The sequence below is a fragment of the Athene cunicularia genome (assembly GCF_003259725.1).
Source record: "Athene cunicularia isolate RWA chromosome 11 unlocalized genomic scaffold, athCun1 chr11_part1, whole genome shotgun sequence".
Lineage (NCBI taxonomy): Eukaryota > Metazoa > Chordata > Aves > Strigiformes > Strigidae > Athene > Athene cunicularia.
This window is the reverse complement of record NW_020799113.1, coordinates 179,583-190,919: the sequence shown is the minus strand read 5'-3', so window position 1 is coordinate 190,919 and position 11,337 is coordinate 179,583. Positions and strand designations below refer to the sequence as shown.

General features: G+C 52.9%; 1 protein-coding gene across 1 annotated transcript; it reads right to left on the bottom strand.

Annotated features, from left to right (window-relative positions):
- Positions 1–2,527: 2,527 nt before the first annotated feature.
- Positions 2,528–9,776, bottom strand: IRF8 (interferon regulatory factor 8). The gene is made up of 8 exons (XM_026856881.1): positions 9,558–9,776; positions 8,215–8,398; positions 7,086–7,174; positions 6,493–6,604; positions 6,133–6,180; positions 5,159–5,545; positions 4,738–4,853; positions 2,528–3,717 (listed from the first exon to the last, which is right to left on the bottom strand). Exons 1-8 carry the CDS (start codon positions 9,729–9,731, stop codon positions 3,541–3,543), a joined length of 1,287 nt encoding a protein of 428 aa, XP_026712682.1. The 5' UTR covers positions 9,732–9,776; the 3' UTR covers positions 2,528–3,540.
- Positions 9,777–11,337: the final 1,561 nt, after the last annotated feature.

Genomic DNA, 11,337 nt, shown 5'->3' with positions numbered 1-11,337 from the left:
TGCCGGGGGCCAAGCGAGGTGCTGGGACAGGCACCTGGGATGCAGGCACTGCCTCCAGGTCGGAGCACTCCCAGACACCACCAGCACCAGCTCCCCAGCCAGGCTGGTGGGGATGGCAGTGCCTTGCCTGCCTGGCCAAGAGATTTGGCAGGGGGAGAGGGAAGTATGAGATGTGCAGAAATTCCTCCCAGCTTTTACAAAGGCCACCATGAGCTGGGCCAGAACATCCCTTTGTGCAATCTGGCACAGTTACCTCGAAACCTGGTCCCGTCTGCCAGAGCATCTGGTCCTTTGTCTGTGAGGGAGCATCAGCCTTGGAGGCTTCTCTCGTGTTGGATTTTGGGGGTGGGACGGAGCCAGGAAGTCCAGCTTGAGCCAGGCATTAGACAAAAAAACACAACTGCGAGTCCTACCTGAGCCCTGAGCAAAAAGGGGACCCCTGCCCTCAGTCATGCACCCCACCACATTATCCTCTTTGCATCCCACCTCAGCCAGAAGATCCAGTTCCACAGTTCCCTTCCCAGTCCCTCCACACCCACCAGTTGTCCCCTCACAGACGCGGCTTGGAAGCCGTTCAGGACAGGAGCTGCCCTCTGGCTTTATGGAGCAAGGCAAAGCACAGCCCCAAACCAAGCTCTGGGCTCTGAGACACAATGGTAACACTAAAAATAAACAGTGCGGCCGGGTCCAACAAAAGGTACCTCTGCTCCCCACCGCTCTTCTGTGGTCTTGGGGTGGAAATTGAAAGAGCCCTGAATACGTAGCAGGTGGCTCCAGGCGAGCACAAGATGGTGGTTTCTGAGGAAGGACTCGCACCAGGACATCTGGGGAAACCGCAAATGGTGTTTATGTTGTCCCGTGTGTTTCACAAGTGGGCACGTGTTGTTCCAGCACAGACCACAGCGGGTGCCACACTCCCACCGCCACGGGAAGGTGAGTCTTCCTCACACTCCGAGGGAGCACCAAGGACTGGAACAGGATTAAACCCCGAGGGAGACACGGCGATGGTCCTCAGGAGCAGGGAGAGGCTGAGTGAATGCTGCCCGTGCACCTGCAGGGTATAATCCCCCTCCCCGTGACCAAGCGTCCCGTAAGAGCTTACAGGAGTTGGGGACTCCACCGCACTTAGGATCCCGGTGCATCCTCAAAAATTTTGGTCTGCAGCCACCTCCGCTCACAAGCGGCAAAACCTCAGGCCACAAGGGACGTGCACGAGCATGCAGGCAAGACTACGAGCGTCCCACCAACGCGGCTGGGGCACGGAGAACAACTCAGTGTGGTGCTCACAACATAAATAGCTTGGGATGTGGGACCTCCCTAAATCCTAACGCATAGCCACAGAGTTCCAGCTGGGTCTCCCATCTCAGAGCACTTGCTGGGTGCTAGAAGCTGCGTGTTGCCTGCTGCTCTTGGGGACAGAGGCTGTAACTGCTTATGCTGGAGGGATGCAGGGGAGTCAGCTTCCAGTCCCCCGAGAGCTGAACACTTAATTATTTTAGGGAGGTTTCACTGGGAAGGCTGAGTTGCTCACCCCAAAATAACTAGCAATCCTGCAGAGAGAACAAAGCTCCTGGCAGAGGGGAGCCGTGGGCAACTCACCCTAGGTCAGGGTCCTCACAGCTTAACCGTGCCCTGATCACACACTTGTGCTTGGGAAGGTCTCCATCAGTAGAAAAACGCAGAGCAGAAAAAAAAAAAAAAAAAAAAAAAAAAGGGGGGGTGATCTGCTTTGATACCCAAGCAGGGAAGGCAGCTTTGCATCCATCTCCTCAGGAGACTCAGCCTGCAGCTGCCCGGATCTCCAGGCATCCTCTTCACAAGTGCCCACATCGCCCAGTGCCTCGGGTACCAGGGTCACCCCGTGAAGCTTGGTGCTTCCCTCCCAGAGCACATGGCAGACCCTGCTCTGAGCAAAGAGCTGCGGGTGTTGATTCTTCACAGGGGGAAGGTGACAGAACATGGACTTCCTGACCTTCTAGAACCTCTTGAGGCCCTGCCCCAAACCCAGGCTTGAAGTGCAGGCAGGTGAGGGTGAAACTTTGTTTGACCAAGGCAGATGCTCCCTTTTGCCCCTTGATTCCCCCCAAACACCACCCACATTCACTAAACAAGGCCCCAGGAGAAAGGTGGATGGAGAAGACAGCAGGGAAAGGCTCCACCAGGCAATAACGGGGAAAGGACCAGAGGATGCCTTTGAGCAGGCCCATAAATAACTCATCCACTGGGGCATCACAGCCCAGGACCAAGAGCTAAGGGCAGCCAGGTTCATGCTCCGTGGAATGAAGGCCCTGCAAGTGATACCCTTCTCCTCCCTCCACCACAACATTTTGGCTCATTCCTCTCCTGCCCCAGAGATGAAACCAGGCAGCTACAGAGCAGGGAGGGGGCAACAGGATGGGCTTAACACAGACCCCAGAGCTGAGGCAGGAGCAAGAGAGAGAGACTAGACTCTTCCCACCAGAGATACAACACCCTGCTCACCACAACCAAAAACCCCAGTGCAAAAGAAATACAAAACATAGCACTTTAATTGCAGGAAGATAAAAAATTACAAAAAAAATACTGAATAAACCTAAGGCATAAAATAAATAGGCAGCTTAGTAGCACGCACACAGATGCGGTCCTGGTTTGTCTCAGCTGCAAGGGACAAGCCCCATGCCCAAGCAGCTCCCCGGTGCTGGGTGCACACACAAAGCATGTTAATGAGGATTTACACATGGATGCCACTGCCTGGTCACGCTTGGGAGAGACCAACATGTGTTTGGGAGGGTGAAGCCAACCTATTCATGCTATGCTGCGATCTTTAAAATTAAAGATTTTATATTTATATAAACTCTGTCTCTGGTTAGGAAAAATTAAGATTCCTAGATTCTTATATTCATCATTTACATATATAATCTCTGCATCGGTTTCCAAGTTTCAAAATACTTTGGTATTACAGATAAACATATAGACCTCAGAGCAAAAATAAAGAGGAATATGAGAAGGATTTGAGAAGGTTCTTCTTGGAAGACGTACCCTAACCTCCATCAGCAGTACTCTAGGAAAAAAAAAAATGGTTTCTGGAAAGAATTTCCTACATTTGAGCATTTTAAGGCTTTTCTGAGAGTCACCTGCTACCAAATCACTATCCTCAGCAAGGTTCGGGTTGCAGACCACTGGGGCGGGTCGTTATAGCTGTTGATTTTCAGTTCTGCTTGACTGGCCATTAACAAAGGCAACACAAAACACTCCCAGCCCCAACTTTCCTGCACAGCTCAGACAATGTCCTCCCCCACCATTTGCTAGAGACAACAGTACACCAACTACCTACCCTGAGGGGTACAAAAGTCATTTTTATCAGTAAAGTGTCCGCAGGACACACTAAGCATCCAACCTATTTTCTCATGGCAATTTTTACTGCTCTGTTTATACAGACTCTGGACTGGAAACAGCAAAGAACAAGAACCAACTTGCCAAAAGGGGAATTTAGGCACTAATGGGACTGAACTGGGTCTACATCAACCCAGCCCATCACATTATGTGTGCAGAGGAGGCAGCTCAGACAGCAATTGGTTGGTTTTCTCTGAAGAGTGGCCGCTGGTGCGTCCCACAGATGTCCTGGAAGATCCTGTACACCTGGTCGTGCTGCGTCTCATCAGCTATGGGGAGCATGGGGCTGCTGTTGCAGGTCTTCCCAGCCTCCTCCACCACCTGCCTGACACTCAGCTGCTCCACCTATGCAAAGAAAAAAAAAGTCTTGAGGACACTGAATGAAGAGAAACCTCTTTGGGTGACTTCTGCTGCTGCCATATGCCCCCACCAGTGGCGTATGGGGTGGGAGAGATACAGCAAAGTGGTTGTGCCCAACGGACCCAGGTCCAAATCCACAAACCACCTTGGCACAAGCACCTCTAGGAGAAGAGGAGCAGTCACAAGAGCTCCTCTCGCAGCAGAGCTATAGAGAGGTGAGGACAGGCTGGGGGACATCCCAGCAACTGCAGTGATCCTCTGGTGCAGACACCCAAGGCAAGAAGAGGTGACCAGCTCAGGAAGTTGTGCAGAGAGGCACAGGAGCAGTCTTGGAACTTGTAAAAATCCCCTCCAGGACCTCATGGACTTGGTGGGTCTCTGCTTGCTCAGGAGTGGATGCAGCACCCTCCCTGTGCCCTCCATGCCATGTCCCTGCTGGCCCCAGGGGGCCCCACACTGGCTGCAGGCTCCAGAAACACCCTTTGCATCTCCCCAGGGGCTCTGAGATCACAGAATTGCTTCAGCTTTTCCAGGGAGAAGTTTATGGACAGAGCCACAGGGACTGCCCCTCTCATCCCACCTCCTCCTTCACCCTCCTGAAGGTTTTCCAACCCCGCTGCTTGCACCAGTCTGTCCCTTAACCATTCCAGGGATTTATTGCCCCATTTCCCACAGAAAAGGACAGCAGTCCCAGTGCCAATAGGCAGGAGCAGGAAGAAAAGAGATTCTCTCATGGTTTAGAAAAGCTTTTGCCCTTTGGGAGCTTTGTTTGCAAACATGATCTACCCAGATCAAGGAGTCTGACAAGCAACAGCCCAAGAACTTCTCAGGAAGCTGTAGATAAGCCACACCTGCAACCCCACCAATTCAGGCACCCAAATGGTCTGTGGCTCCAGGGGATGGAGCTAGAGCCCTACTCACTGGGGAAAAAAAAAAAAATGGGCAATATGCTCCAGACAAGGAGGAAAATTCAGCAACAGAGCTCCAGAGGGCAGCTCTCCATACCTGGACAAGGATGAGCTTACACCGCAGGGGCACGGCATCTGGGAACTCCTCTCCGAAGCACAACATGACTCTGCTGTCCGGGAAGCGGCCCTGGTTGTTGTAAAACTGCTGCAGCTCTGCAAGGAGAGAGGCACAGCTGGAGGCTGCCAGCCTTTGCTACACAGCTTCAAGACTGAGCACCCTGCTGTGGGCTCGAGAGGAGCCAGCTTTGTTGGGCAAAGCCTCCAGCCAGGAGGAGTTTTCTAGCGACACAAAACACCTGGAAATTCCTTCCCATGTCCAGTACCATCAGCTACTCATCCAGAGCACTTGGGTAATACATCAGTGAGGGACAGTGATGACTCCAGAGTGCTCCAAGGCCAAGGGCTCCATCCTTTCAACCCCACCAAGTGGCTGAAAAGAGGGAAATGCTCCTACAAACCTCTGAAGAACAAGTTGGTGTCAAATATCTTCACCACTTCATCCCGGTCCAGTTTGTTGGGCCTGTCCTTGTAGACCATGGTGTTCCCACTCCAGAAGACCCTGCCCTGGCACAGCCTCTTGATGAAGATGCCCTGCTTGTTGCTGTGCAGCAGAACACCCCTCTCCAGGTGCCCAAAGAGCTTTCTGGTGATCTGCTTCTGGCGGTCATTCTGGATGGCATCAGCTGAGGGGAACCGCACGTGTTCCAGAGCATCTGGGGCGTAGAGCTTCTCGCCGTGGCTGGAGGGCTGGCCGAGCGAGATCCGGCAGCCCTCGGAGCACGAGGTGGTGATGTGACCCACCAGCCTCCCGCCGTAGTAGAAGCTGATCACCATCTGGGAGTAACCTGGGAGGGGATGGGCACATACACCACCCATCAGGAGAAGACAAACCCTGCCTGCTCCTCACTGCAATGCCCAAACCCCTTGAGAGCAGCAATATCTCCCAAAAGCAAGTCTCACTTGGATGGAGGAGACCACCTACTTGCTGGATGACATCTCCTCCAGCACACAGCCTGGTAGCAGCGCTGATCAGGTTGATTTAAATCAGAGCTGATTTAATGGTTGGACTAGATGATCTTCAAGGTCTTTTCCAACCTTGATGATTCTGTGATCAGCAAGCAAGAGCTCCCAATACTGAGCCCCTTCCTCCTGCCTTTGCTCCACACTTCCCTTGCTATAGGCAGATCTCCCCCTGCCAAAGGTCCCAGCACCCCAGGGCATCCCCCCAGGCCAGAGCTGTGGCCACAGGACAACAGGTAGGAGTCATCCCTGCAGATACTCAGGAGGGTGTGGGACCTCCCAAACCCAGAGCAAAGCCTCTCCCAAGGCAGGGAGGGGAATCAGAGCCACCTTCTGCCACCACACACAAGGCCAGGCCTCAGAGGGACTTTTGATGGCCACAGTCCGGAGCTGAGCAGGGGAGCTGCCTTACCTGAATGATGCTGCTCATAGCCAGAGTATCCATTCATCAGGGGCAACGCTGCAGGCAGAGAGAAAGCCAAGCTGAGCCTAAGTGCCCAGCTCCCAAACCCCAATCCCCCCCTCTACCAGCCCCAAGTTTTCTCTCCCAGGCACATCAGGCTTCCCAGCCCCACACAGAAGATGCCAGCAAATACTCCCAGGTGGATTTAATCTTGTGCAGTGCACTGTTGGGTGCCTGGTACCAATCACAGGGTTCATAACTAGTATTTTGAACATTCTTAATAAGATTAAATACAACGGTTTTCCATTATGCACTTCTGCCCCAGACAAAAATCTGAGTCCCAAACACCACACACAGTCAGCTACTTACCAGGGCTGGGCTGCTGCACCCACCAGTCAGGTATTGGGGGGTTTCTGCAGGTCTCCTGGGGGGGTGAGGGGCTTCTCTTGATGATCCCCAGATAATCATCTACACAGGGGGGCTGTGCAAGAGCAGACACCAAGATCAGAGCAGGTTCTATGCCACAGGCAGCCACTGCCCTGTGCTGAGACACTTGCAGTGCTCAGAGAGGGTCCAAACAGCAACGCCACGGGATGCCAATGAAGTTTTTTGGGTTAGAAAGATCAAGTTTGGCATTCCCACAGCCGTACACTCTAGCACCCTCAAGAGCTACCGAGCAGAAGCAGCTCAAGGTGACAACATCAAAGGGAACGGAACTGCGAAACAGCCTCTGTCCCCCAGCAAAGGTCTCGCCTGCCCAAATGCAAATCAAAAGCAGGAGCTGTTCATCACTAACCACGTCCTGGTGCACAGGAACGAGCTGCCAAACCCAGCGCTGCCCACCAGGCCGACCCCCAAAGCTTTGCAGATTGAACTTTAGGAAGGCAACACTTTAATCAGGCAGCTCGACACCCTGAGTCCACCTCTGGCCAAGGTGACCTGCAGCCACGGTGAGGACTTACCTCTTTAATGAGGTCATCGATCGCAGAGGAACTGCAGTCCATCTCCGTGAGGTCATTCAGGCCGCTTCCATTGGCAACACCCACTTTGCCTGCAAGGAGAGGCCGGGATGCAGTGAGGCCACACACCTCCCCCAGCCACAGGCTCACCTCGCCGCTGAGTTTTAGAAACCCTTTGCCCCCGTGAAAGTTATGAAACAGAGAACCACAGCACAGCCCCTTGGTGGGGCTCACAGCACCCTCCAGCTCTACCCAAAGCTGCTTTTTGGGACCTAAAACCAGTTTGCAATCTATCGCCCCAGCGCGCAGTGACCAGCAGCAAGGCAAATCAAAAAATCTGGCTGGTAACAGAGAGCAGAAGAGAAGGGTGAGTTGTTTGGGTTGGGGTTTGGTTTTTTTTTTTTTTTTTGAGCACCCCAGAGACTGAGGCCGCTGCTTCTCCTTTTTCCGCCAGCCACCCCGAGCACAGTCGTGCTGCTGGTGGGAACCTGCAATGCCATTTGCATAGAAGCAGCGAGCCCCTTGTGTGAACGTGGCTGGAGGAGACCAAGAAGCTAAAGGCAGATTTCCTGACAGCGAGATTATTTTTTTTTTCTCACAAGTTTTTTACTTTAAAAATAAAAAGGAAAAAGCGCACACACACCTAACCACAAATAGAGATATATTTGGTGTGACCTGCACCGCAGCAGACATTGCAGCAGCGACTGCTCTGTGAAACTACTGCTACTCTAATCACTGCTGGCAACAGAGAAGGGATTTATTTGCAGCTCCCTGCCACACACCCAGGGCAGGCGTTGGGAGGACAAAGGGTTGGGGCTCAAGTACTGCCCCAAGCAGGGAAGGATTTTGGATTTATCCCTACAACATCCTTACAGGATGGAAGCTTAGAAGATGCTGCAGTTATCCCATATTTCCTAAGCAGCTGTTTGAGGAGGGAAAGAAAAAAAAAACCCTGTTCTTCCTCCTCTCCCTGCCACCACAGTGACACAGGGGACATCTTCTGCAAAGCATCACGGCACAAGAGCAGAGTCTGGCCAGGAAGCTCCGCTCAGATGTAGGTCAGCAGCACAAGCCTGTGGTTACCTGCAGGACCGACTAGCACTGGGGGTCAGTCCCTTATCGGGGCACTCACATTTCTGTTCCTCCTCTGGTACAATCCTGTAGACCTTGTAGGGCTCGGAGATGTCCAGCTGGGACCTGTCTGTCACCTCCTCAAAGTCGGGGCTCTTGTTCAAAGCACAGCGCAGCCGTGTCTTCCACGTGGCCGGCTCCGCTTTGTCACCTTCTTTGAACTTGCCTTTGAAAACAGCCCAGGCCTAAAACAAAGCAACAAGGACAAAAAAAAAAAAAAAATTCTTTCACATGAGCTCTGTAAACCCCCCCAAGCCCAGGGGTAGAGCATTTTGCATCTCACTCCCCTCACACCCTCTCAACCATCCCGTGTGTATTCGCCGTTTCACTCCTCGACTGCGGATACACGCGGAGCTGCCACACGTGGGGACAGATGTCAGGCTGCAGAGCAGCACCACCTGCCCCGGAGATGCACCCAGGTGCAGGAAGGGCTGCAGCACCCAGGTTTTATAACACAGAGGGTCAAGGTCATAGTATGTGGCTTCATCTCTGCACCACCAGGAGCTGCAGGGGGGATGCGAGGAATAGCAGCTGAAGCACTGGTGTTCCCAATGACTTGGTAACAATTAAAAAAACACAATCGAAATAAACATCATTTTCCAGCTCCTGACTAATAAATGAAAACCAGTTCCTTTCTAGGAGCAGTACGTCATTTGTGCTTTTGATGGGAAAGTACATTTTACCACTGAAGGGAGACTGCAAAATATGCATATTTAAAAAATAATATATATTTATTGTATAGATATTTATATATTTTCCAGCGGCTGAATTCAATGCCATCCTCATAACTGAGTGCTCCCAAACCAGCTGTCACCGCCCTGAAAGAGAACATGCTCACCAGTACAATTATTTGAAACTGGAGGCAGAGGGAAGGGAATTCCTGGGGAAGAGCCTGACATTTTCAATTAGGGATGGAATTTTCCAGTTTTTCTTCAAAACTGGAAATCCCCTCTCCCCTCTTTCAGTGAGATCCAAAGCTTCCTTCCCTCCTACAAAGTCTTTTTGGGTGGGTTTTTCTTTTTTTTTGGTAAATCCAGCCTTTTATCAAGAGCAGCCTGATAAGAAGTTTAGAGCAGATCAGAAGGAGCACATTCAGCTTCTCATGTCAGACCAGGATTCAAATATCCTGAAAACAAACCTAAAATCATTTGGCAAAAAGGAACAAACACCCCCAAAAGAGCCTGGGAGACCAACTGTGGGGTGAAGCATCTCCTGCAAGGGTCAGAGATACAAAATCCACAGAGAACATGGACATCTCCCACCACTGGGACTGTCAACAAGGGGAGAAAGAGCATCGCAGAGCCCAGAAACCATTAAGAAGGGGCATTAACCATCTGTCCCTACCTTGAAAATAGAAGCATCCACCTCCTGGTTGTAGTCCTGCTTCCCGGCGTGTTTCCATGGGATGCGGAACATGGTTTTCTCCTCATTTTCCCAGATGAGCCCGGGGTACAGCTCACTGTCGATCTGCTCGATCAGCCACTGCCGGAGCCGCCGCCCGCCGTTGCGGTCACACATCCTGGATGGAACGAGAGGTCCAAAGCCCCGTTAGCTCCCCCCAGCACTGTCCCACCACAGTTGGGGTCCAGGGGATCACACCATGCTCCAGTTTGCCACATGCACAACTGGTAGGGGCACTGCCTGAAGAGACGAGCAGCTTTCAGCCGTGCAGGTCCCACACGCCAACCTCTATACATTAAAATCCCCCTTCTTCCGTAATAAAAAAATCAAGGCAATTTTCTAAGGGTTACTACAAATCCTTCCTCCAGCTCTGTCAAAGTTCAGCTCATAGAAACAGGCTGATGGTGCTCAGCTTACTCTTTTTTTTGCTGTGGGATACATCACAAGAAGCAGATGGATGGGGATTAAACGACCCAGTTGTGCTGTCACCTGAACAAGCGACACTTGGCCACCCCGGGGCAGACACCCATCAGTGTCTGTAGGAGACAGGAGCCAAGTGCTGTCCCCAGCTGGTCTTGGCATCTCCCCCGGAGGAGATGGCTGTCCCTCTTGCCAGGCACTGCCTACCTGGGGAGGCACAGGGCCGCACAATCAACGCTCTCAAACAGAGGACCAACGCCAGGATGGAGCAGGGTGAAGTCAAGCCACCCTTGCTGGGGACTTTGGGTCATATTTAGCCAAAACCGCTGGGTGACTTCATAGAGGACCTATGAGGAAGCTTCTCCTACCCAGCTGGAAGAAAACTGCCAGGCTCAACCCACCCAGCAACCTCCGTTACCTCCATGGCAAGACCCACAGAGACTTCAGGAGCTGGTGGCCTGGCAGAAGAAACCAGCAGTCCCAGGACCAGCCCTCCACACTGATGACCCTCCTCCAAGTTTTACAGGACTGTCTGTCCCTCATTCTTTTTTTTTTAATTTACTTCCCCATGGGAAGGTTTTGGGGAGAAGACAAGGATGCTCCCAACACAGCCTGAGACCTGGTGGTCCCTGCTTTGCCATGAACTCACACCAGCTCAGTGCCACCAACTTCTGTCCCTTTTCCATCACCCTACAGCTACATGGTAGGACACACAGACCTCCCTGGCCGGCCCCAACAAAACCTCCATTCTTAGGAATGCTGATAGCTCAAACCACCAGCCAAAGCAAGACCGAGGGCACAGTTCTGGATCCCAGCTGCCCCTCCAGAGCTGGGCACCCCAAAGCACAAGCCACAGCTCATCTCCAGCGGGACAGGGGTACACAACAGCCCCTCTGCTGGCTCCCACAGCAAACACTTCACACCTCAACTGGGCCTGGGTGAAGAACCTCAGACATGCTTGCTGGAAGGGGACTCTTCTAAATCAGAGAATCTTCTGGGAAGCTTGCGTTCGTAACGTGCAGAGGCCAGAGCTCCACCCCCCCTCCACAGAACCCTGGGAAGCTCTTCTGGAGCCCTTCCCACGCAGGGACCCGTGCACTGACCCCACGCCAGGAAGGACAAGCAGCCAGAAAACTCGCCTGGCAGAGGCAGCACCGCTCCATCACCCCACAGCTCACCGCCCTCCCCGCCGCGCTGGCGGCAGGCTCAGCCCTCGCACCCCTCAGGGCCGGGCCGGGCCTGTCCCCCCGGCCCAGGGCCCCCCAGCACCCCGCGGGCAGCACAAGCCCGGCGCCGCCCGTAC

Bases quoted from the DNA above. Each gene is read 5' to 3' on its own strand.
- IRF8 (XM_026856881.1), bottom strand. From the start codon at position 9,731: ATGTGTGACCGCAACGGCGGGCGGCGGCTCCGGCAGTGGCTGATCGAG. The intron at 7,175-8,214 runs GTGAGTGCCCCG...CTCTCCTTGCAG, and splicing joins ACCAGAGGAGGAACAGAAAT to GCAAAGTGGGTGTTGCCAAT. The intron at 4,854-5,158 runs GTTTGTAGGAGC...CTCTCCTTGCAG, and splicing joins CACCAACTTGTTCTTCAGAG to AGCTGCAGCAGTTTTACAAC.